Source organism: Delphinapterus leucas, chromosome 19 (assembly GCF_059928025.1).
Source record: "Delphinapterus leucas isolate spDelLeu-1000000601 "Yukka" chromosome 19, BTC_Dleu_Yukka2, whole genome shotgun sequence".
NCBI classification, from domain to species: domain Eukaryota; kingdom Metazoa; phylum Chordata; class Mammalia; order Artiodactyla; family Monodontidae; genus Delphinapterus; species Delphinapterus leucas.
Window position 1 is genome coordinate 51,023,953 of NC_143147.1, and position 26,500 is coordinate 51,050,452.

The 26,500-nt window shown below is 45.6% G+C and overlaps 1 protein-coding gene and 1 pseudogene across 6 annotated transcripts in view; one reads left to right on the top strand and one right to left on the bottom strand.

The window, feature by feature from the left end:
• The window catches only part of STAT5B (signal transducer and activator of transcription 5B), a 61,944-nt gene that overhangs the window by 6,150 nt on the left and 29,294 nt on the right, over positions 1 to 26,500 (bottom strand). For 3 of the 6 annotated variants that reach the window (XM_022558216.2, XM_022558217.2, XM_089901278.1), the window contains exons 2-16: positions 18,713 to 18,850; positions 15,508 to 15,664; positions 14,200 to 14,289; positions 13,088 to 13,262; positions 9,721 to 9,851; positions 9,361 to 9,512; positions 8,733 to 8,888; positions 8,144 to 8,323; positions 7,700 to 7,787; positions 7,500 to 7,622; positions 6,746 to 6,838; positions 4,404 to 4,610; positions 3,194 to 3,288; positions 2,957 to 3,087; positions 1,350 to 1,520 (exon numbers count right to left, since the gene is read on the bottom strand). In XM_022558216.2, the coding sequence (XP_022413924.1) occupies positions 1,350 to 1,520; positions 2,957 to 3,087; positions 3,194 to 3,288; positions 4,404 to 4,610; positions 6,746 to 6,838; positions 7,500 to 7,622; positions 7,700 to 7,787; positions 8,144 to 8,323; positions 8,733 to 8,888; positions 9,361 to 9,512; positions 9,721 to 9,851; positions 13,088 to 13,262; positions 14,200 to 14,289; positions 15,508 to 15,664; positions 18,713 to 18,840 (2,077 nt within the window). In that variant the 5' untranslated portion in view covers positions 18,841 to 18,850. Of the gene's footprint in view, positions 1 to 1,341; positions 1,521 to 2,956; positions 3,088 to 3,193; positions 3,289 to 4,403; positions 4,611 to 6,745; positions 6,839 to 7,499; positions 7,623 to 7,699; positions 7,788 to 8,143; positions 8,324 to 8,732; positions 8,889 to 9,360; positions 9,513 to 9,720; positions 9,852 to 13,087; positions 13,263 to 14,199; positions 14,290 to 15,507; positions 15,665 to 18,712; positions 18,851 to 26,500 lie in introns of those variants that run through there. The other 3 variants (XM_022558219.2, XM_022558218.2, XM_022558221.3) reach the window with 2 other exon arrangements.
• Positions 23,126 to 24,913, top strand: LOC111166277 (3-hydroxyisobutyrate dehydrogenase, mitochondrial pseudogene; annotated as a pseudogene).

Below are 26,500 nucleotides of genomic sequence, written 5' to 3' on the forward strand. Positions count from 1 at the left end.
TGCTGCGCATGGGCATTCTCTAGGTGCGGCGAGAGGGGGCTACTCTTTTGTTGCGGTACGCAGGCTTCTCATCGCGGTGGCTTCTCTTGTTGCAGAGCACGGGCTCTAGGCGCACGGGCTTCAGTAGTTGTGGCACACGGGCTCAATAATTGTGGCTTGCGGGCTCTAGAGGGCAAGCTCAGTAGTTGTGGCGTACGGGCTTAGTTGCTCTGTGGCATGTGGGATCTTCCTGGACCAGGGCTCAAACCTGTGTTCCCTGCACCAGCAGGCGGATTCTTAACCACTGCACCACCAGGGAAGTCCTGTGCGTGCCTCTTATTGCAGTGGCTTCTCTTGTTGCGGAGCACAGGCTCTAGGTGCACGGGCTTCAATAGTTGTGGCACACGGGCTCGGTAGTTGCGGCTCGCGGGCTCTAGAGGGCAAGTTCTGTAGTTGTGGCGTACGGGCTTAGTAGCTCCGAGGCATGTGGGATCTTCCCGGACCAGGGCTCAAACCTGGGTCCCCTGCATTGGCAGGTGGATTCTTAACCACTGCGCCACCAGGGAAGCCCCCTCGTGAGGTTTTCTAAGCATGCCAACCTCGCTCCCACCTCAGGGTTTCTGCTCTTGTTCTCTCGGCCTAGAATGTTCTCTCTAGATCTATGTGTGGCTTCCTCACTTCATTCAGGGCTACTCTGATGTCACCTCCTCAGAGGAGCTTTCCCTGACCACTCGAGTGAAGTGCTGGGCCGCACACACACCCCCCGTCACTTCTCTATCCCTTCACCTTATTTGTTTTCATAGTGTCCATCACTAGATACATTTATTTGTTTACGTGTTTATTGTCTTCCTTCTGCTATTAGATTGCAACCCCACACAGGAAGTGCTTAATAAGCCTCTGGTGACTGAGTGACAGAACACCTATCTACGTCGACTGGGAGAACATTCACTAAATTGTTTACGTTGATGAGATAAGAAATGTCGTGTGATATCTATTTTCTTGTCTATACTTTTCTGGACATTTTACAATAAATACATAATACTTTTATTCTCAGAAAACAATAAAACCATCTCTGTTTTGAAAAACAAAATTCTACCTTCCTAATTTTGTTTGATCTAAGCTTGTATTAAAAGCAATTCATTCCCTTCAATTTGATATTTGGGGTTGGCGGCTGATGTGTTTTTTGTGTAACTGAAGAAAACAGCCCAGGATTTACATCTGCCCTGGATAGAGCTCAAACAGCAACAACTGAGTGCTAACTGCGTAGACTTTCATGCCAGACAGACAGACTGACACACACAGACACACACGTACACCTAAAACAAAACCAAAATCACAATGAAACCAAATCAGAATGCGAACATTGTTACCAGTGGCAGGCTCGCAGGGAACTGGGGTGTAATATTTGGAGTACACTTCATCTTTTGGCCGGTCAGGAAACACGTAGATAAGGTAACTCAGGTCTCCCAAGCGGTCAGCCAGGGACCGGATGGAGAAGTCTCTGGTGGTAAAAGGCATCAGATTCCAAAACATTCTTTCCTCTAGATCAAAAAACAGAATCATCATAGTCTAAATATGATTTCTGAACAGGAAATCTTAAAACCCAAATATACTACAAATAAAGCTCTCCATTAAAATTGTCCCAATAAAAATCTCCATTTAAAAATTACCATAGGGCTTCCCTGTTGGCGCAGTGGTTGGGAGTCCGCCTGCTGATGCAGGGGACACGGGTTCATGCCCCGGTCCGGGAAGATCCCACATGCCGCGGAGCGGCTGCGCCCGTGAGCCACGGCCGCTGAGCCTGCGCGTCCGGAGCCTGTGCTCCGCAACGGGAGAGGCCACAACAGTGACAGGCCCGCGTACCGCCAAAAAAAAAAAAAAAAAAAAAATTACCATAGGTTGTAGATCAAGTAGTTTTTTAAAAATTTATATATTATTTATTTAGTTAGTTTTGGCTGCATTGAGTCTTTGCTGCTGCATGCTGGCTTTCTCTAGTTGCGGCAAGCGGGGTCTATTCTTCATTGTGGTGCGCGGGCTTCTCGTTGCGGTGGCTTCTCTTGTTGCAGAGCATGGGCTCTAGGCGCGCGGGCTTCAGTAGTTGTGGCTCGCGGGCTCTAGAGCACAGGCTCAGTAGTTGCGACACACGGGCTTAGTTGCTCTGCGGCATGTGGGATCTTCCCGGACCAGGGCTCGAACCTGTGTCCCCTGCATCGGCAGGTGGATTCTTAACCACTGCGCCACCAGGGAAGCCCGATTAAGCAGTTTTTTAAAGTCATGGGTAGATAAGCAGGTAACACATATACCACTTTCCTAGAGATCTAATGATCTCAGGTAGTTTCCAGTTCAAACAGTATTCTGTCCCTCCCTAGAAGAAACTTCTTGCTGACTCCAGTCCCTGATTCCCTGTACAAAAGTATGTAAAAGAGATAGGAAGTGTGTCCATAGCCAGAGGGTGCATGGGAGTTATTAAAAGCTATTAAAATCTTTAAGTCACAAAAAACTAGCAAGCTACTCTTGTCTTACCGTGAGGGTCAGAGGAAAAGAACTAACATTCTTGGATGGAAATGATCAATGGCAGTTTCCTTATGTTAGGATAAAGGAATAATGAAAATAGCATATTATTTCCACTCTAATGACTCCAAACAACAGAGTAATTCTTTACTGAAATAAGCTCAAGGTTGAGTAATAGGAAGGCAAACATTTCAAAAGGGAAGCAGCTGAGATTCTGGACAGGATACTGCATCACATGTAGCCATATGTCGGGTTGTACATCTGTGTTTCTCAAAATTAGTAATGGTGTTTCCCATAATAAGATTTTACACAAGCTGCAGCTGTGTCATGGTTATACATTTCTGCCTCCCATAATCAGTACTCGTGCCCAGGAATAATAAGTACTCAATAAATTGTTAAAAGTAATTTTGCAACAAAAGCACCTAACCAGAGCCAAGGTGTGTCTTAAAAAGGGAGGGGCACTCACGAGAATCAAACTTCCAAGCAATGGTGATGCCACCAATTTCAGAGTCACTGAACCTCAGCAGGAAGGTCCCGTCAGGCTTGTTAATGAGTAGGTCGTGGGCCTGTTGCTTGTTCACGAAACCCAAGATAGCCCTGGATCACAAAGGCCAAATGAGCAGAAGCAGAACGTGGTGTTTTAATGCCAGAAAAAAGACCCTGCTGCTACTCTACTGCTGACTTAACAAATGACGATCCTCACCCATCATTCCAATGAGGCTTGAGATGTTTTTTTAACACTTCCATCACACCGTCAAACCACTGCCAGAAAGTGTAATTCCGTCCTGGTAAATTCTCCTGGTTGGAGATACAACAATGAACACAAGAAGGCAAAAGTAACACTTGGGATATTATTACCTATATACTTTAACTGGAAAAATTAAATGGAAAACAACATCTACATTGTCAGAATCATACAAATATACACACCTACCTGAGTTTGACCAAATGGTCCTACAACCCAAAAACAGAATAGTGGGGAAAAGACGGAAGAAGGGGAAAACACCACAGAGCAATTACCAACACACCCAGTGGACCCTGGCTACACATACTTTCCCCTGTATCTAGGCTGACTAGTCCTTTGCTGGTTTTGACGTGTGGTCTGTGACCAGCAACAGCAGCGTCACCTGGGAGCTTCGGAGAAACCTGTAAATCTGAATGGGATTAGATCACACCATGAGGCCACAGAGAACACTCCGTCATACGGGTGTTGCCAACCATGATCAGCAAAATGCAGTGATCTGATTCCGGTGGAAGGCAGGAGCCGTACTGTAATGGCAAAGACAGACCACCTAGGCCTCCTGCTTCCCTATCAAACCTCCTCTGACCACCAGTGAACCTGTTAGCCAGCTGGTTAGCATGCGACCATTTAAAAGAGTTCCACTCAGAGACTGTGAGGTCTCTGAAGTAGGGCATGTGTGGTGAGGGTGGGGGGCGTAAGCAAAGACACGAAAGTTCAGTTTATAATCAGAGATGTGACGGGTGACATCTGAACTACCAGATGCTAGAGGCAAAGTTTCCTTCGTCAGCATCCTCTTTTGCAGGCTGAGGGTCCCACGGGAGCCTGACTTTGCATTACACATCGAGGAACATCAGAGAGTCAACGGGACAGAGCCACGGAGTTTTCATCATCACGAAAGCCTTACTTCTCATGAGTTATGCTGCCGTTTACTTTGCTGTTTCCTTTACAAAGGAAGAAAATGCACTAGCCGCATGCAAGGCCCAATTTGCTGATATAGTCGAACATAATTTTCTACATAAAAAAGTATGTGGTTGTCCATCTATTCAGAAGCTTCCTACTACCACGGGCACGTCGTATTAGAGACATGAGGAATGAGGGCCGAGGGCAGGGAGACTCCTGAGGGATCTGGTTTGCAGGGGCCGATCTAACTGCAGCGGGCGGCGTCCCTCACCCTGTTGAACTGGGACCAGGACACGGACATGCCGTTGTAGTCCTCGAGGTGGCTGCTACCGCTGTTGAAGAGCTTCTGCGCCAGGAACACGAGGTTCTCCTTGGTCAGGCCCCGGTTGCTCTGCACTTCGGCCTTGAATTTCATGTTGAGCGCCTCGCACAGCTGTGGCCACAGGACTTTGTCAGGCACTGCAAACGGCACCCTGCCCTGGTGGGGAGAGAAGCCAGAACCTTAGGAGAAAACAGTTGCATGATTTATTCCCTCAACCTGCAAAAGAAAAACACTGATGGCTGGATGGAGTTACAAACACTTGTCTGGCTGAGCCCGAGGATAAACTCAAACTTCCTTGGGGTATGCATTTCTGTGAAATTCGGAAGGTTCCATTTTACCACCTTCACACATAACTTAGAAGGTAACCTCGGGCTATCTGTGGTGTCCTGTAAATGAGCTGCTGGACGTACAGTGCAATCTTACTTTCTTTTTTTTTTTCTTAATCATTCTCTCCTCATTCCCTTATTTATTTATTTAGAATTTTATTTATTTATTTATACAGCAGGTTCTTATTAGTTATCTATTTTATACATATTAGTGTATATGTCAATCCCAATCTCCCAATTCATCCCACCCCCACCCCCACCCCCACTTACCCCCCTCGTGGTGTCCATACGTTTGTTCTCTACATCTGTGTCTCTATTTCTGCCCAATCCTACTTTCCAACAGCCACGAAAACAAAACATGACCAAGGTCTGGCTCTGACACTCAAAGGGAGTCAAAATCTACAAGACTGGTTCTCTAGGTACAGAGAGAGAATGTGTGCATGTGTCCATAAGTGTGTGCACAAGTGTCAGCGTGTGCACAAGTGTCATCCTTGCCCTTGACCCCTTCTGCCAAGAACTCTAGCTCAAAGTGAAATAATATATATACATATATTCGTATATATATATATATATGAATCACTTTGCTGTACACCAGAAACTAACACAGCATTGTAAATCGACTATACTTCAATAAAAAAAAGTAAATAAATAAAAAAACAGCATAAGATGTACACTAGTCATTAACGTAACTAAAAATGTTAAAAATGCTTACTTATTTAGACAAGATACTTTAGGAATGACATATCACAGGAGGTGCCAGAGTTACATGAGGAGTGAGATCTGTGGATGCACAGGGAGGGAAATGAGAGCAGACATGGCAATCCTATCCAGGAGGCTTATAGTTTTTTAATTTTAATTTTTTCCTTGTCTTTTGATTCTCATTCATTCATTCTTTCCTATATATACACACACACACATTTCTATACATATATTTATTTATCTGTTTGTTTGTTTAAATGTCTAGTCAGTCAGTGAATCAGTCGTCCTCCTGTTCCAACTGATGGTTCATCCCAAATCCTCTTTTGGATCAAGTCTTCAAGCTGCTTAGGCAGGTATTTTTTAAAAGGAGCCTCAAACGCCAGGTTTGTAGCACAAGCATCGTAGAATTTCTGCTAAGAATCTCACCCCTACAGCAAAAATACTGTTCTCTAAAGAGGCCTGTTGAAAATGCCAAGTTGTACTCTTCACATTAGAGCCACATTAGAGAAGGACATACTTTTATGTCCCAAATAACAAGTATAACCTTTTATCATGCTTTTGTGGACTAATCTCTACTGGAAATATGCCAACACATGGAACTCTGCCTACTGAAATGTTCTGAAAATGATCAAGCAGCACATGAGTGGTAACCAGATAGCATTTGGGTGCGTAAATCCTCAGAATCATATTTATTTCTTTACACAAAGCATCTCATTCTTCATGAGACTTGGGATGAATCACAGAATCTAAAATTTGGAAAGGACATTAAATCTCACCCTCAGTCACGGGAGGGAAGATGACAGGAAGCAACTTCGAAGCTAAGTGACTTCCTGAGAGGTACAACCTCTAAAAGAAACCCGGGAGTCCCAAATTCCATTCATGGTTTCACCCACAATTCAAAATACTATTTATAGAGTACTGACTATGTGACAAGCATTCTGTGTATCACCTAAATGAATCTTCCGAACACCACTCGGGGGCATTATTCTCCCTGTGTTGCAGACACTTATGGGAAATTTAGACTCAGAGAGGTCAAGTGAATTTCCTGTTGTCACAGAGTGAGGAAGTGGTGGAGCTTGAATTGAAACCCTGGCCTTTCTTCAAGCCCCTGCTCATTCTACTTTCCACATACTCTCCATTCTGCCTCTCACTAAGGAAAACTGCATTTTTCTTCTATGCCTTTTGGTGGGGATAAAGAGACTTGAAGGAGATTCATGACAACAGTATCAAAATCTTGAGGCCCACAGGCCCAAAGAATACACTCACAGGCTCTGCAAAAGCGTTGTCCCAGAGAACAGTGGCCGTCGCATTGTTGTCCTGGCTGCCGTGAACAATCACCACCACCGGGAGGGACAGGGTCTGAAAAAGACACAGGAGCAGGGCTGAGCTCCTGCAGCCCCACGCGCCGCCCTCCTCCCCTTTTTTTCTATCACAACACGTTTATTCTCTCTACAAGTTTCAGTAAATGTCACCCTTGAATACAGAATAGGAAGGGCTCCAGGAATAATGAGACTTTGCACATTGGCACAGGCTTAGAAATTTTAGATATTTTTAAAAGAGACATTTCTGTGTGACATTTTGGTATTTAGGTGTTTCTCAGATATTTCTGAAGGATGGAGTAAGTTTCTCAAAGCTAGAGACTAAGAGAGAAAAGAGAAGAAAAATGGAGACATTTCCGGGGAAAAAGAGCAAGTAACGAATGTCTAACATTACTACAACTGTACTCAAATCCATCCTGACTGATGTTTCTCTTGGTTCGCTTCTGCCTACATCTCCAGCTATTTCATTTCGTTATTATTTGTTCGTGTCTTAAGAGAATCTAAGAGATAGAGTCTTAAGGATGAGGGTCTCCTCACTTCTGTTCATCAGTAATCACAAGAAGATACGCCTGAAACTAACACAACATTGAAAATCAACTATACTCCAATATAAAATAAAAATTAAATTAAAAAAATTATCACAAGAAGATACTCTGTGATCAAAACCATTCTTTTGGGATATAAAGTACACACACACACACCTTGACCTGAAAAACCAGCTCATTTCCACCAACACTGAACTGTGATTCAAACAGGATTGTAAATTTTTCTTCCGTCACCGACTCCGCTCCACGACGGTCAGACCTCTTAATTCGTTTCAGGGACTGAAAAGGAGAAAAATAGAGGATAAAGCCCTCAAACAGCTAGGGAAAATTCGTTCACCCTCTTTCCCCATCCTCACCATGTTCCTAAAGTGAGCGCTGAGGGTGCCCGTGGCCTGGTGATACTCCATCACACAGCAGTTGTTCAAGATCTCTCCGCTGTACTCACTGCGAATCAGACAGACAACTTAAACCCGTACAGGGTCTCAGCACACACAAGGCAGGAAACATATTGGGGGGAGGAGGAAATAAAGAAGATTGTCAAAAAACTTAATTCATTTAAGAGGAGATGGGGGTTCGGCTGTATAATCTATCTAAGAAATAAATGTACATAAAACACATAAGAAGTTTCCTATAGACATATCCCTACTAAATCATAGTTTCTTCACAGAAGAACCCCCTTACTGCTTCTCTGAGAGCTGGAAGGGGACACAGAGCTAATGGGGTTCCTACAAAGGAACGGCCAGGCCTAGAAACTTCCGAGAAGGTGGGATCACTTTCCTCCTGTTTCGAGGGCAACGTACTTGCGGGTGTTCTCGTTCTTGAGCAGCGACTTGGCCTGCTGCTCGCTGATGATGGTCGCCTGCACCTGGGGGGGGTTCATGTGCACGTTCAGCTTCCCGCCCACCAGCAGGCGCACGGTGGCTGCGAACTTGGTCTGGGTCTTCAGGACCTGAGGGGGCTGCTTCTCGATGATGAACGTGCTGCGGGGACACAAGTGACCAGGTGACGCCTCAGGGCACGGCGCTCCGGTCCCTCCCTCCGCGTGCCGAGGCCGCCTTGCGCGGGGCACAGCAGGCGAAGGAAGGGCTTGTGGCACAGCCCCCGGTCCCGGGGGGGCCACTGCGAGTCGGGGGAGCTGGCAGGAGGGGAGGCAGTGAGATGAACTCAACAGCTGAAACGGGGGGAACAAGCCCATACAGTGTCCACGAGAGAAACCAGGCAAGGTGAACAGCAAGAGGCCACAGCAACAGGCGACAGAGGGGGATGGGATGAGGGTGTGAGGCAGAGACAGAAGGGTTCAAGCCAGAGCGCCCTGTCTGTAAAGACCCTGCTGCCCGCGACCCAGGCCAACCGGATGGGGCCTGGGCGAGGCCAAGAGGCAGCAATCACCTGGTCACCAGGGCTGAGATGATGTCTGTGATGGTGGCGTTGACCTCAGCCAGCATCTCCTCCACGGGGCCGGGGATGGGCAGCTGCTGGCAGAGGTGCTCAGCTCTGCGGATCTGCTGCCGGTTCTGCCAGATGATCTCCGCCAACTTCTCACACCTGCACGGGAGCCCCGAGGCCAAAGGGAAGGACAAAGCCTTCACCCTCTTCCTCCAGGCCAGAAGCCAGAAGGCTCCCAGGCTGGGGAGAAGGCCCAGACCCAGCTCCACCCCCAGGAAGGCTCGGCGCCTTAGCCGCCCGGCCTGTCCACTGAGCAGAGCACGGCTGCCCTGCCTTCCAGAAACACAAAGAAACTCACAGGAGGAGCGACCCTGACTTGGGTCCAACCAGCCTGAGCGTCGCTCTGCACACCTGGCCCCACCCCACTCCCTCACCCAGGGACGCCCCTCCCGGGGAAGGTGGCACAGGACGGGGGCACCAAAGTCTGCATCAGGAACCAGACCACTGGTGAAATAAGACCCGTGCCCCGACAGAGGGAGCCGGCTGCTCACGTAAACACAGGAGCAGGACAGCAGCCGGTGGCACCACGCTGAGCCCCTGCCGCCCCCGCCTGGCCCCCCATTACCATTACCAGGATTGTAGCACGTCCAGGCTGCCCTCGGGGGGCCCTCCGTTCCCCGCCAGCTGCTGCCGCCGCTTCCACTGGATCAGCTCGTCATCCAGAATGATGGTCTGCTGCTTCCGCAGCAGCTGCAGGGTCTTCTGGTGCTTCTCGGCCAGCTCCTGCGGGGCGGGCGGGGGCAGCGGCCCTTCTGGGCTCTCAGAACACCCCACAGGGCCTCCCCTCACCCCTTGCCGACCCGCTCTGCCCTGCGTGCCCACACAGCGGGGAAGGCTCTGGCCTCCTGCTCTGCTGGGTCCCGCTCTCCTCCTGGCTCTCTCCCTCCCTCAGGTCCACGCCCGGGAGGGGAGGGACGCAGAGCCCACTCACCACGCGGTACTGCTGCAGCGTCTGGGCCTCGCGCTGCAGCCAGGCCTCCAGGGACACCTGCTTCTGCTGGAGGGCCGTCTCCCGGCTCAGACGCTCCTGGGGGTTCAGCTGGGCCAGCTGGGCAAACTGAGCTGGAGGAGGGCACAGGACACCCACGACCATGACCTCCCCGGGTCCAGCAGGGAGCCCGGCAGAACTGTACTCACCTGTTCTGGAGGCAAAACCCTGGAGGGGACACAGCTGACAAGTGGCCAGTCAGGGTTCCACAGCCATGGCGCCCAAAGATGAGTGGGCTCCGTCCCCTGGACCCCCGACTCTGAGCTCCCCTTGGGGAGTGGGGAGACGGAAGCTCGGGGTACAGCTGAGGAGGAGCCAGCCCATGGCCTCCCTGCCCGCCCAGCCCTCCTCTCCCCACGCGGGGTCCGGCTTAGAGCCACCCTGCCTGGTCTGAAGTGTGTCCTCGCCGTTTAAAAGGTGGGTGAAAAAAAAAAATAAAAATAAAAATAAAAGGTGGGTGAACTCGGGCAAATCACCTCACTCTCCCATGCCTCAGCTTCCCCAGGTGTAAAATGGGAGAATCACGGCACCTGCCCCAGTGGCTGCTGTGACGTTAAATGAGCAAAAATGATACAGAAAATACTCAGGAAGCTGCCTGGCACCATCAGCTCCAGGTGAGAGTCAGTCCTCACGGTCAATGGGTTACAGGACGGGGTTAAAGGCTCATGGAGCAGCTCTCAGCCCCAACCTCACAGGACAAAGCCGCATCAGGAAGGCCCTGCTCCGCGGGGCTGAGCGCAGCAGCCTCTCCTCGGGGAAGTGGGGGGGTGGTGTTTCTCCAGGTGCTGAAGGGGCCTAACATGTTTGTCCAGGTTGGGTCACTGTGAGCTCAGCAGACCAGCCGGAAGAGGGAGAGAGACAGAGTGTCCAGGGCCACTGGGGACACGAAAGCAGCAAGATTCTCTCAAGAGAGGGAGGCAGCTTCTCTCCACACCAGCTGTCAGGCCTCTCATCGATGGCAGGAATAAGGTAACGAGGCCTCACCGACGAGGCCTTTTCAAAAATTCTGTTATATAATACTTAAGACCTAGGCAAGTATTGATAGAAAGGATGATACAAGGAACACCTGTGTATCAAGAAGCCCACTTAAGAAAGTAAACATTTCCACAGTTAAGCACCTGTACATCCTCCCCTGCCGGCATCCCCATCCCTCCCTCCACAGGCAATCACCATCCTAGATGCTGGCATTCCTACCCCCACCAATAGGCTTTTGGAACATCCCACGGTCCTTACTGGGGCTGAGTCAAGAAGATGAGAGCATCAGTCAGCAGGTCTTGGTCAAGTTCCCGGCAGGCCTCTGAGGGCCATGTCACAATGACCGAGGCCCTGCCCTATGGACGCACAAAAGCAACTAAGGACACACTAACGCAACCCTAGACAGCCAGGAAGGCCCAGAACTAGAAGAGAACTTAGAAATATGGCTCCAACATGACTGCGGGGGACGGAGCAGGTAAGGAACACAGCAGAAGAATCTGGAGAGCCACCTCGGAATCCTGCCCCCCACAGGGAGGTGGTGGGGATCCCAACACCAGGCCCAGCCTCCTTATGCAAGTGACCCACTTAGGTCTCTCCTGGCAAATTGGAGACGCTTCTGGGAAGGGTGCCAGGAGACTTGAGGCAACTGTCTGCTCCACTGGAGGGAGCTGAGACTTCCCTTGCACAGACAGATCAGTAGTCTGTGTTTCTGATGGGTGCACTTGATCAATGAGACTGAACTGACATTGCACGATGGGGACAAACCCAAACCAGAATCAAAACCCAACCTCACAAGTACAAAACAGAAAACCCCAGAATAGGACCATCAATACTGTCAACCAGTCAACGGCCTTGGGTAGAAATAATAGCCTGAAATGTTCTGCTCCCTAATGTAGCAGGAGGGCCTTCCTTTCTTTCGGGTCAGTCTGGGATGGATTCAGATCTGAAGAAGAGCTGCTAGAATTATCCCCCCAACATTTACTCAACAGCTGCTATGATTCGGGCTGTGCTAATCTCAGGGTACAGAGAAAAAAGACATAGTTCCTTCTCAACAAATTTGTATTCTACTGGGGAGGACAGAGTTAATAAATAGTATTAATACAGTTCTAAAATGGAGCCCACAGGCACGGTAGTAGAGGAACACCTGGTATGTGTATGCATGTGTATTTCCATGGCTGGTTGGTTGAGCTAAAGCTTCTCTGAGATTTTGAACTGGGCATGCAACCAGGGAGAGGAAACTACAGGTACACCTCATTTTACTGTGCTGCAATATACTGCCCTTCACAGGTACTGCCTTTTTATTTTTTTAAATGAATTGAAGGCTTTTAGCAACCCTGTGTCGAGCAAGTCTACTGGCTGCCATTTTTCCAACAGCATTTGCTTGTTTCTTGTCTCTGTGTCACATTTTGGTAATCCTCGCAATATTTTAAACTTTTTCATTATTGCTATATTTGTGATGGTGATCTTTGATATACTACTACAGCTTGCTGAAGGCTCAGATGGTTAGCATTTTTTAGCAATAAAATATTTTTAAATTAAGGTATGCACATTTTTTTAGACATAATGCTATTGCACACTCAGACTACAGTCTAGATAAACACAACTTTTATATGCACTGGGAAACCAAAAAATTCATGTGACTTGCTTTATTGCAATATTCACTTTATTTTAGCGGTTATGGAATCAAACCCTTGGCATCTCCAAAGCATGCCTGTATTAAAGTCACCCTGCCAAATTCTATAAGGTCAATAGGGGGCGCTCGTGGGGCTCCACAGCCTCCAGACTGAATTCTGACTCTGTACCCAAGTGCCAGCAGGATTTACCGCAGGCAGGGGAGCCCTTGTCTGTAAGGGCTAACTGAGATGCACTAGTTGCTCTGCCCCAGGACGGCCTCTCTGAATAACCACACAGAACAACATTAAAAGGCTGTAAAACACAGCCCCCGTGGCCCTAATACCCTCCCTGCTTAGAAAGGTTAACATTTCAATAAAGCATCACTTACAAAATGTCTGCCACATAAAGTACTGTCTGATACTATTTCCTTAGTCCGTGTGCTCCTTCCCACGAGAGGAAATGTCTTCGCTCACAGCCCAGCAGCTCCTTGGATATGGGTAGTCAGAGTGAGACCCCAAGCTCTCCAAGGGCCAGCGCCTGTCTTCTTCCCTTCCAAAGCCTCAGCCTCCTGCACTGCCTTCAATGCAAATGATTCTCTTCTACTCCAGAGAGAGGTAAACGCTTCTAAATGGAGAACTGGTTCTCTTCCAACCCGACCAGCTTCTTTCTAGTCCTCATTCCCGTCCCCCAGACACACGCTGCCCTCCCACACCAGCCTCACCCTGGATCCTCAGGCTCTCTTGATACTGGATGATGAAGTACTCTTGAGTCTGCTGCAGCTTCTTCAGCTCATTCTCTGTGTCTTGCGTGACCAGTCGCAGCTCCTCAAATGTCTGGTTTATCTGAAGGTGTTTCTGGGACATGGCATCAGCGAGACTTCCAGCCGGAGAATTACCCTGGAGACAGATCAGGGAGAAAGTGTGGGCAGCAGTGAGCTGGGCAGGAGGATGGGAGAAAGCCTTAGGCCATAGTCCCAAGGAAAGGGCGACGCTCACCTTATAACTGGGCTGAGATGCCAAAAGCTAAACTTTCAGTCAGAGAATTGCAAGTGTTATTTGTGAGAGTTGGGGTAGAGTGGGAAAAGAGGAGCAACAGGAGACCTGGCGGACTACAGCATCTTCATAAAGTACTGCAGAAAGCTTCTGACCTCCACCAGAGCATCCCACCCAGGGTCCATCTGGGTTCTCTCTGGAGAGACTAGAACTCAACATGTCCCAGGAGTTACCTGGGTTTTCCTACTAATGATGATGACCCCTCATTTCGTAGTCATTTGCTGACCCGGTGCCACGATGCCACCTGTGCTAGGTGCTGGGGACACAGTGGGGGACAAGGCTGTGGGAACACACATCGTCTGTGTCCTCCCTCGAGACCTTGTGACTGAGGGAAGAGGGTGAACCGCTCACAGGCGGTGTCCTGGAGACCCCAAGTGAAGTGACAGGGGAGGCATCCACAAGGGCTTTGTGGATCCAGCCACTGAACTACCCTGGTTGGATCTATTTCTTCAACACCTGGCTGTGGGGTTGGGGGGAGAGCAGAGGCTGTTCTTAAGTAACCTCACCTGAATATAAGCATGCCTCTCCTCAAATATAATTCAGTTGGGGTAAAATTATTTTGCACTTGTTCACACTGCTTTGTGGTTGCGATCTCATCAAGGTTACAAGTCAGTTAAGATCAGACACCAGTCTTCTATTTCCTTTGGGCTTCTTAGGACAATGCTCTGTTTATAGTGACACCAACAGATGCACACCGAGTCATCTTGACAAAGCTGGGTCCAGAAAGAGCTGGGTAAGAAAGGACATCCCAATGCCTCTCCCCAAACCCATGGACACTCACATTGTTGGCTTCTCGGACCAGCCTCTGTTCATTGTACAGAATATGGCGGATGCAGCGGACCAGCTCCATGGGGCAGCGATCATATGTATTCTGAAAGAATCCAAGAGCAAACATCACTTTGTTCCACTCCATGCTATGGGGCCTGTACCTCACAGCAGGGGGCCAGATCTTATGATGGAGACTCCTAGTGACACAATAGTGTAGTCATGAGGAAAGCTACTCCTCAATCCAACGGGGACAAGAAAAGCACATTGTGGGAAACCCAATTACAGGAAGAAGGTAAAATTATTCTATTTCTTGCATCTTAATTTGCTTAAAGTAAGGGCACCATGCTTGGAAACAGAATACATTTTAAAGAGGCCATATTAGAGGAGAAACTGGACACCACCTTGACTGGGCAATCAAAATTACTACCACCAACGAGGATAAGATGGACGTTGTACGCCTCTGGATGTGATACCCTGAGAAAGACACAACGCTACTTATTTAGAATTCTGATCAGGGGTGTGTAACCTGAATCTAATCATGAGGAAACTTCATACAAACCCCAAATAAGGTCCATTTTATACTTAAAAAATAGAGGAGCTGAATTATTTTAAAATGTCAATGTAATGAAAGACAAAGAAAGATTGACAAATGGTTCCATATGAAAGGAGATTAAAGAGACATGACAACTAGATGCAATATGTGATCCTGCACAGAATCCTGGGCTGGAGAGGAAAAAACTGCCCTAAACGACATCAGTAAGTCAGTGGACAAAATGGAAATAAAGGTATAAGATTACCTAAAAGTGTTGTATTGACGTTACATTTGCAGAAGTTGATAACTGTACTGTAACTACATAAGAGAAGATGCATATTCTTGGAAAACGCACACTGGAGTACTTAGGGACAAAGGGACGTGATGCATGTAACTTACTCTCAAGCGATGAAAATATGTGTGAGTGTGTGTGTGCATGCGCGTACACGCAGAGGGAGAATACAGTAAAGCACATGTTAACGACAGGTGAGTCTGAGTGTAGGTAGGGGTTAGTATCAATCTCATAATTGTCTACACATTTGAAATTATTTTCAAATAAAAAGTTTAAAAAAGGCAGCTACAACCACAAAGCCAAACAATAAGAACTTTATACACGTCACATGTGACTCAACAACCTTGGGTTAAAGAAGTAAAAGAAAATCTCTGAATGAAGGAAGAGCCCTTGCAGGGAAGAGAATGAAGTGTGGCCTGGCGCTCACATCCACCTGGAGCTGCGTGGCCTGGAGCTCATGCCCACCTGGAGCCTCGAGGCCCCAAGATCACACCCACCTGGAGCTGTGTGGCGTAGTGCCCCAGCTTGATCTTCAGTAAGAACCCATCTTCCCCCACTTGGTGCTCTGCCTTCTTCTGCAGCTCCTGCACCAGGCCCTCCAGAAGCTGGGTGGCCTTAATGTTCTCCTGTGGATTATCAAGATCTATTGAGTCCCTAGGGGAAAGAAATTACATACATATGTATACATACATGCACACAGCCTGTATAAATGCAGCCTCAACGCATCACACCTTTTCTTTGGCTAAAGTAGTTACTTTATAATGCTCACTGCAAATTTTAGGAAACAGTCCAATTCAAATTGACTAGATACCTACATTAACCTATTCCTAATCCACTAATTACCTAAGTGGGATGCATAGTATATTTTCTTTTCTTTTTTCTTTGCAATGTACTGCTCTTTCTCCTACTGACTTGCTCTGGTGCTTATGCTATTTGCTTCTAGGAATGAAGGGAAAAGGAAAGTGCTTTGTGTACTCTGAAGGAAATAGTGACTCTGATAATTTCCTATTTATAGTTACCCCCTCATGGGTGTAAGGGGGCACAGGGTCAAGAATGCTCTATGTGTTTTTTCCAGCCTCGACTTGTTCTACGTCTTGCTAATTTCACATAGAGTATTTCTTAAGTAAAGGCAGGTGAGTCAACATTTATCATTACTTCTAAGAAGCCCTAGAAATGGGATATTAAGACAGAAGATGCCTACAAGTATTTACACAAGTCAAACACTTACATCAGTAGTTGCAGATTTGGGACATGTAGGCAACGTTAACTCCTCCAGTGAACCACAGAAGTCACTAACAGGGCTTTGTATTAATTCAGAGCCACTTGACAGGGGTTGGGTGGTCTCCCTCCCTCCCTTTCTTCCCCCACTCTTCCCCTCATCCCTGACTCTTTCTTTTTTTTTTGCGATACACGGGCCTCTCCCGTTGCCGAGCACAGGCTCCGGACACGCAGGCTCAGCGGCCATGGCTCACGGGCCCAGCCGCTCCGCGGCATGTGGGATCTTCCGGACCGGGGCACGAACCCGTGTCCCCTGCATCGGCAGGCGGACTCTCAACCACTGTGCCACCAGGGAAGCCCCTCTCTTTCTTTTTTTAAACAACTTAGGTAACAACTGCTATTGGGCAGTACTAAATTACTTAACTCGGCTCACTGAAGAAAACTAACAGCTGTAAGGTTGAAATAAACTGCTGGTGGGTCTGGAGCCAAACAAGAGATCTGGTGATAGCTAAGCAGCTCTGTCATCTCTACACAGCCCTGAAGTCATTAGCAACTAATTTCTAATGGGGGCACAAACAGGTATACCAAAACACTGACACATTACTTCATCAAATAATATGCTCGAATCTGCACTTTTGAGAAGGCAGTGGAGAAAGCCAAATTTCAAATATGTGTGTGCTATGTACTAAATATGTCTGAATAAAAGCCTGGAAGGAATGAAGGCAGCCCTGCACCTCTGTTGAGACTGGCAATAATGCTCCACTCTTAAGAAGCGACAGTCTCTGAGCACAGCTCATGGAAATCAAGTACTACTGGTTCTTGTACTTCAAAACTTAACTCTCTGCCATATATATATATGAACTTTCTTAGTTTAAACGTGAAGAACTGAAGATGTTTTAATTAAAATCTTTATATCCTTAAAACCAAAACCGAATAAAATTCAGGTTTTCCTTGATATCAACATAAGTCTCTTAACATTCGTTCAGTAAGAAGACTACATGGGAAATTTACTAAATGAAATTTTAGATCAACAGAAACTTCCTACTAATGTTTTTCTGAACTCTCCAAATCTTTAACAGAAAATGAAAAGGAAATGGAAAAGCACTAAACGAGGTACAGTTGACACGCTCATAGTTAGCTCCTTTTTTGCTCAATTACATGAGGCTGAGTTCTGTTTTTTTTTAATTGCCTAGAAAATTGCCCTCCTTTGGTGCCCTCCAGCTTTTGAACAGAAATCTGCTACTAACACACAACTGCAATTATTCAGAGGCAACATTACTGACGGGTTTACAGCTTGCCTCAAATAGTAACATAAAGGCTGGTTTCTCCAGGGCTCTGTCAATGAGGAACCCTGCTCTCCTGGCCATGACGGTGGAGTATCTGATGAATACGACAGATCAGACTGAGACTGGTAACCAACCAACACCTGCCCAGGCCCTGAGCAGAACAGCAGACAGCCTGCTGCCTGGTGTGCAATAACGTTGTTGATTAAAAAGCTCTGTTGTCAGTCTACTGCACTGTACTAATTCTGAAAGAATTTAAAAACAATTTTCCCCCTGGGTATATAAACAGTAATTTGGGAAATAAGAAAAATAAACATGGTTGTTAAATCTGCGACTAAGACGTAATTATTGTTAACGTTTTGGTGTATTGTCTTTTAGTCTTTACCTATATATATATATATATATATATATATATATAAAATATACATTTGGAAATACCAAAGTCACCATTGTTAAACTTGTTAACAATACACTTTATTAAATTGTATGCATGTGCATACCTTATCTGCCCCATTAAACACTAAATTCTTTGTGGACAAGGGCTTCAACGTTTTCTATGAACTCTACCTACAACACTGCTCGGCACTCACAACATATTTGCTAACTGTTTTTTATTAGCAGCAATATTTTAATGCTTTTAGCCAAAATTTACTATTAAAGGAAACAAATCCTATTTTTTAAAATCCCAATAGCCATTCCATCTTCTTAAGCTTTAAGATGGAATTAAATACCTTTTCATGGGTCACATAATTTTCTTTATAAATGTACAACTTTTAGAGTATTCACTATGTTGCCTTTCCAATCAAACTTCAATATGGGGCTTCCCTGGTGGCACAGTAGTTAAGAATCCACTTGCCAATGCAGGGGACATGGGTTCGAGCCCTGGTCTGGGAAGATCTCACATGCTGCAGAGCAACTAATCCCGTGCGCCACAACTACTGAGCCCGAGTGCCACAACTACTGAAGCCCGTGAGCCTAGAGCCCGTGCTCCGCAGCAAGAGAAGCCACTGCAATGAGAAGCCCATGCGCTGCAATGAAGAGTAGCCCCCACTCCCCACAAATAGAGAAAGCCCATGCGCAGCAACGAAGACCCAACGCAGCCAAAAATAAATAGATAAAATAAATAAATTTATATATAAAACAAAAACGTCAATATGCTTGTGCTTCACAAAACATGATGGAAAAAACTTTGTTCACTTACCAAGCTTGGCTTTCAATCCACTGGGATAAGTAATGCCGCACCTCAATGGGGAAATGCTGACCATACAATGCTTGCATCTGATGAAGGGCATCTCCTTGGAGCTGCTGGGCTTGTATCCACACAGCCATGGTTTACAATCTGTTAAACAATCAGTGGTTTGGATGAGCTTTTTTTCTTCCCCTTTTAAATCCATCAGAGTAAATACTCGATTATAAAGGCCAGAGATAAATGCATTTAAGCCCTTTTTGATAGACTAAAGATCAGTGTTCGTGAACTGAATTTTAGCTTCAAAATGTTTTCAAAATTCAGTGTGGCCATGGAAAGGTTATAACTGTGTCTATGAAGCTCTGACTATAAAATGTACTGAAGTCCTATAAGCAAAAGTACAAATCCAGCATTAAGGGAAGAACTGCCTATAGCTTTGATATCACAGACATGTTCTTTCTTTTACATGTGTTCCAAACTTGAAGCAACAGTAAGCAGCATTTCAACAGTAATGATAAATAAGCAGCACGGGGATTTTGTAGAAAATCACTTGTTTTAGATTTGGTATTTTGACTTTTAAGAAATGCAGTAAACGTATTGCCATTTTAAAAAAGGCCCAGTAAAAGAAAAGCGATAATATCTAAAGCACGGATGGAACTCTATGTATTATCACTATTTACCTGAGCAGTAATTGTTTGCACATAAAGGACACAGATTTATTTGGAAAAATAACCCCAAGGTTCACCTTCTGATTTACTGCTTAGGAATTTACAAAGCAATGTTCTGTTAAAATTATAGCATTTAAAAATCTTTCAGACATAAAAACAACACATTCCAGCTAAGAGTTAGAAGCAAGAACCATTATATTGCAATGGTGGGTAGGTTTTTAAAACACACTGTTGATTTCACAAAAAGTTTTATAAAAATATAAAACTACCATGATGCCTTCTCAGACTCACCTAATAATTTTTTTTTTTTTTGCGGTACTCGGGCCTCTCACTGTTGTGGCCTCTCCCGTTGCGGAGCACAGGCTCCGGGCACGCAGGCGCAGCGGCCATGGCTCACGGGCCCAGCCGCTCCGCGGCATGTGGGATCTTCCCGGACCAGGGCATGAACCCGTGTCCCCTGCATCAGCAGGCGGACTCTCAACCACTGCGCCACCAGGGAAGCCGAAGAATTTTTTTTTTTAATTTATTTTTTTATTTTTGGCCGTGTTGGGTCTTCGTTGCTGCGCGCGGGCTTTCTCTCGTTGCAGTGAGCGGGGGCTACTCTTCCTTGCTGTGCACGGGCTTCTCACCGCAGTGGCCTCTCCTGTTGCGGAGCACGGGCTCTAGGCACGCGGGGTTCAGTAGTTGTGGCTCGCGGGCTCTAGAGCGCAGGCTCAGTAGCTGTGGCGCACGGGCTTAGTTGCTCCACGGCATGTGGGATCTTCCCGGACCAAGGCTCGAACCCGTGTCCCCTGCATTGGCAGGCGGATTCTTAACCACTGCACCACCAGGGAAGCCCTCACCTAAGAATTTTTAATTCATTTGGCAGAAACTCTCTGGGATTAACCAGATTGTGACAGCAACAGTACTTTCATGTACACAAGGGGGACTAAAACGGAATCTTGCTCTAACACTGTGGAAGTGGTATAAGGCAGAGATATCTTGAATCCCATCCAAAACTATCTGGCTACTGATTTGCACGATTCTCCTAAGAACTGTGTTACAGTCAGGGTACGGTGAATTAGACCTTGATTTTGTTGAATACCAGAGACCACGCAAGTGTGTTAGGAAACAAAAATCCCTTCTCTGTTAGTTGTAGTTGTCTGATCACATAACACAGAGCTATTTATGGGACAAGTTAGTTAGCCAACAATGAGGTGTGGGGTGGGTGCCAGTTACCTATTTTAGGTTTCTGCAAGGCTGTAGAACACTTGAGCAGTGTACAATTTACGGCTTTTGAGCATTAAGGCTGGGATCACTGTAAGATCACCCAGGACATCAAATTTCATGGCTGAGGGTTTACTAGGAGAAAGACTGGGATAAAAGAGCTCTCTCCAGAAGTAATCCCACATTACAATCAAATATGTGGAAGATATTTAATTGTACAACATAATTTCTAATCAAATGACTCATATCATATCCCAAGATTTTGGAAAATAGGAAGAGATACCAAAGCATGTTTTTTGGACAAAAGGTAAAGGGATGGATGGGATGGATGAAGGTGCTTTGGCAAGAATGATCAAGGAATGAAGAAAAGAATTCAGGTAGTATTAATCTCTTTTAGTGGTAAGGAATTGGAAAGAAGCAGGACCTCGCCATAGCTCTCGTAAAGAATATGTAAATGATACCAACAGATACAAAAATTATCTTGCATCCTGCATTCATTAACCGAATTGACCCAAGAGACAGAATGAAGACTGTGGGAAAATGTTTATCTTCAAAGAGACTCCTCAGTCTACCCAAATAAAATAGTATTCTGTTCATTCCCTATCGTCTCAGTCTGCTTTATTTTTCTTGGTATCATTTATCACTTCCTGACATTTATCACATATTTGTTTAATGACTTCCCACTAGGGTGAAATCACCACGAACACAATGACTTTGTTTTCTTTTCTGCTCTTTCTCTTGTCCTAAAACAGTGCCCCGCACATAAGCATTCAGTAAATTTTTTGTTGTTGCATAAATAAATGTATAGACACAATTTAGTCAAATCTATCAGCTCTTTTCAAAGTCATCATGGAACAAGATATCAGTATGAAATACCAAGTCAAGAAAATGATACAGATTTTATAATTTGGGTGAGTCAATGGTCTATCTGTCCCTTAATCACATATGGCACAATTTGTAATTTTAAAATAATTAATTTTTGGCTGCATTGGGTCTTTGTTGCTACGTGTGGGCTTTCTTTTTAGTTGCAGCAAGCGGGGGCTACTCTTCGTTGCAGTACGCAGGCTTCTCATTGCGGTGGCTTCTCTTGTTGCAGAGCATGGGCTTCAGTAGTTGTGGAACATGGGCTCAGTATTTGTGGCACATAGGCTCAGTAGTTGTGGCTCGCGGGTTCTAGAGAGCAGGCTCAGTAGTCGTGGTGCACGGGCTTAGTTGCTCCACGGCATGTGGGATCTTCCCGGACCAGGGCTTGAACCTGTATCCCCTGCACTAGCAGGCGGATTCTTAACCACTGCGCCACCAGGGAAGCCCACAATTTGTAATTTTCCCTTTTAGTTTTTGTTAATTTGTTTTTGTCTGTTTCCCCACTGAATAAGAACAGTAAGTGAGGGAGCATGTTTATTCACCACTGTATCTCCAGTACCTAGTATGGTGGCATGCCATGTAAGTATAACTTTATACTTAAATATTGGCTGAGTGAATAAATACACACCAAATATTTGGTAAATATTTCATATGTTCTGCTGTCTGAGCATAATTCCAGGAGTCTATTATTGTTTTAAGAAAGAAATACTATGGTGATATGCCACATAGGTAGGAGTATTATATAAACGTCACACTGTTTTGTCAAGTTTTATATTAGTTCTTAGTTTTTATAAAAGAGTAGAATGCTAAGCTCTTAGAAGTTTTCAGAATATTTTTTATGGTTCTAAATATGAACATGCCATAATAGTTATTTTCTAAAATGTCATTTGAAGGATAATAGCGGGCAAATATAAGGTGGTAACCACCTTATTTTGATAAATACAGTATAATTTCACTACAAAAAGTGCTTTGATAGAGCTGGAAAGTAGATTTTGCCTACCAATGATCAAAAATGTAAAATAAAAATACACTGAACAGTACAGAATCATTTTTATTTGACTTTTAAACTAAGAGTTATATACACATGGAATATGAGATGACCTACTGAGATTATCATGCAACGATTTAAAACATGCAGTTTAGAAAAAAACTACTTCCCCCCACTGACTGTATCAATAAAACCTAGAGTCTAAGTAGTGCTTTTCTTCATACACGTCAAAACTTCACACGTGTCCTACACACATTATTAGGCAAAGCCTACACCTGGTATCCGCTGACTCCTTGTCCTCTCCCACTAGTACATCCAGCCACCCCACACATGCAGTGAACGCTTGTCTGTCCTCAGTACACGCTCTCTTGTGCTTATTTACGGGCACCTCCATCTTCAATGCGTGATGTTCTGACAAGGGAAGTGGTTTGTATCTTTGGTAAATCATCACAGGGGCTTCTTTAAAGACTGGGAAATGGATTCACAATCTTATTTTTAGCCAAAGATGAGAACTATTTGAGCTTTGTTAGTTGCATTCTTACTGTTCGTAAGCATTCCAAACAACCCCAAACCACCTTGGACATAGAATCTTGTACTTTCTGAAAGCATAAGGTATCTACATTGACCTCATATATCTGGATATATCCTAGGAGTCCCAAATAAAGCAGACCCTCAGGCATTTGAAAAAAAGGGCTTCAAAGTCTAATAGCTCATAATGTTACAGGCTTATTGAAAACCGCAGAAATGAGTACCTGTTAAATAAATATGAGTGGGTGAGATTTAACGATAATTTTGTCCCAATAATAAATACCTTTTTATTAGATGCTTTCCCTTTTAGAAGTAAAATATAAACCTTTGTTTAAAAAAAAAACTCACTCTGAAGACTTCTAGAATGTTGTGGCTAAAGTAATGCTATCGTTAACCTGTCAAGGAGGAAATGCAGAGGACAGGACAACACAAGGTTCCCAAAGCATACCTGCCACCTGCAAGAATGAATTCTAGCTTGCAGTGGGAGTAGGGGGTTTCAAATGTGTACAGGGATTTGGTCTGCTGGATTCATGTATATAATTTAGAGCATTTTATAATTCCTATTCTCCATCCCATCACCACTGCCAAAGACTCTAAAATGGGGTTCAAGTTCTGGAGATAATGGCAAACTCTCCTAAACAGAGCTTTACAAAATATTTAACCTCTTAAACCTCTCTGGGCCTCAGTTTCTTTACTTGTAAAATGGGAATAACAATTATGTCTCTCAGGTGGCTGCTATAAGAATGAGTTAACATGGGTAAATGCTTAAAATGGTGCCTGGCTCATAGTAAATGCTCAATCTTATTCTGACTTCTTAAAAAATATATATTTTTGGCGCATGCGGCCCCACGCCGCAGCCGACCCCGCCCGCCGCACCACGCACCCTAGCAGTCAGTGGGTGAGCTGCGAGCCGTGGAGGTCACCGTGGGGAGGCGGGGCGGGGCGGGGGCAGCACGGCAGCCTCCTTACGGCTCTGTGGAGCCGCCTCCGGCCTCCGGTACTGGAGCCGCCGGCAGCAACCGGCAGTGGTCAGCCTTGCAGCGGTGTGTTCTAGGTCAATGGCTTCTAAGACTCCAGTTGGATTCACTGGAGTAGGCAACATGGGGAATCCAATGGCAAAAAATCTCATGAAACGTGGCTATCCACTCATTATTTATGATGTGTTCCCTGATGCATGCAAGGAGTTTCTAGACGCAGGTGAACAGGTAGTGTCTTCCCCAGATGTAGCTGAAAAAGCTGACAGAATTATTACAATGTTGCCCACCAGCATCAATGCAATAGAAGCTTATTCTGGAGCAAATGGAATTCTAAAAAAAAGTGAAGAAAGGCTCACTATTAATAGATTCCAGTACTATTGATCCTACGGTTTCAAAAGAATTGGCCAAAGAAGCTGAGAAAATGGGAGCAGTTTTCACGGACGCCCCTGTTTCTGGTGGTGTGGGAGCTGCTCGGCCTGGGAACCTCACGTTTATGGTGGGAGGAGTCGAAGAAGAATTTGCTGCTGCCCAAGAGCTTCTGGGGTGCATGGGCTCCAATGTGGTGCATTGTGGAGCCGTCGGGACCGGGCAGGCTGTGAAGATCTGCAACAACTTGCTGTTAGCTCTTAGTATGACCGGAACTGCTGAAGCTATGAATCTGGGAATCAGGTTAGGGCTTGACCCAAAACTCCTGGCTAAAATCCTAAATATGAGCTCAGGACGATGTTGGTCAAGTGACACCTATAATCCTGTACCTGGGGTGATGGATGGAGTTCCCTCAGCTAATAACTATCAGGGTGGATTCGGAACAACACTCATGGCTAAGGATCTGGGATTAGCACAAGACCCTGCTACCAGCACGAAGAGCCCAATCCTTCTGGGCAGTCAGGCCCATCAGATCTACAGGATGATGTGTGCGAAGGGCTACTCCAAAAGAGACTTCTCATCCGTGTGCCAGTTTCTATGAGAGGAGGAGACGTTCTGAGTTTGCCCTTTGGCTGTGGACACTGTTGGGAACCACACTCTATCTTGGAGCCTCTTATAGCTCACTCCACAAGTAAATGGGCTTAATCAAAGGTCACCTGTCTGCTTTTGTTTGTCTAGTTCACAATAAACCCTGGGATTTTTCACCCATTTTTTTTGTTGTTGTTGTTATGCGGGCCTCTCACTGTTGTGGCCTCTCTCGTTGTGGAGCACAGGCTCCGGACGCGCAGGCTCAGCGGCCATGGCTCACGGGCCCAGCCGCTCTGCGGCATGTGGGATCTTCCCGGACCGGGACACGAACCCGCGTCCCCTGCATTGGCAGGCAGACTCTCAACCACTGCGCCACCAGGGAAGCCCTTTTCACCCATTTTTAACTGCTTATTCTTTTTATCTATTTAGCAAACACATATTATCTGATTTTCTTTTTTTTTCCTGCAAGCCACTGATGGTCTCTGCTAGCTAGCTGATTGACCTTTTTCAGAAGTTTGATTCCTGAGCATCATTAGCTAAAACATTGCCTATTTCAATCAGGATATTTACTCCACTTTACAAATAAAACCAAATTTTTTTTCCACAGGATAAAACCTCTCCTGGAGGAAAGAAAAGAAATCGGTGTGAGGAAAGGAGTTAGAGAAAGGGGAAGTACAGTGAATTACTCCCTGTGTCCCTCAGAAAGTTTGTCCTGTTAACCCAGTGGTGGTATTCTTGCATTCTGAGGTTACCAGTTTATTTTCCAGAACTTGATAAAGCAAGAGAACTCCTTGTTGCCTGCTGTGTAATTTGGACTCTGTTACATTACCTTGGTGTGCCCCTCTTGTAACAACTCCCAATACTCAGCAAACTTATTTTTTATATTTTTGCTTCCTTGTACATTCTTACTACATATTTTTTGACTTCAAAAGAATGACATCTTTAGAACTGTTTCAGAGCCTACGATGATATGTGCTTTAGATAATTATTATATTATCCTAAATATAACCATATTATTTTGAATTCAAATAAATTTCTATGCTGATAAAAAATATATATATATATTTTTTATTTAAAAAATTTTTTGGCCACACAGTACAGCTTGTGGGATCTTAGTTCCGCAACCAGGGACTGAACGCCGGGCCCTCAGCAGTTAGAGTGCAGAGTTCTAACCACCCGGCCACCAGGGAATTCCCTAACTTTTACAACCTGAAACTTACAAAGGTGGCTTCCTTCTCTCCACCTCCAATTTTAACTCACTTCAATTAAGTACCTTCCCAAAGTCAATCTTCCACAAAGAGCTCTTGCTATCTTTCTCCTTAACCAATATCCTGCACATAAACTTTAGCTTCCTGTTAAAAGCTGGTATTCCCATTTCTTAATCAATTTCACTGGCACCAGGACTCCCACAGGTGAGGCCTGATGGAGGCTGGTGGAAAGGCACTGGGAAGACTGTTCCCTCACCTCTGAACGAGGGAATTAAGAATTGTGAAGGGTGGTGTAAGGAGAGCAAGGCTGCCATAAGTATACTAAACTCCAAAAAGAAAACATCCATTCTGATGTGCTCTTCTGGCAGCCAGGAGCTAAGCCTTTTCCTATTCTTTCCAAGGATGCACCT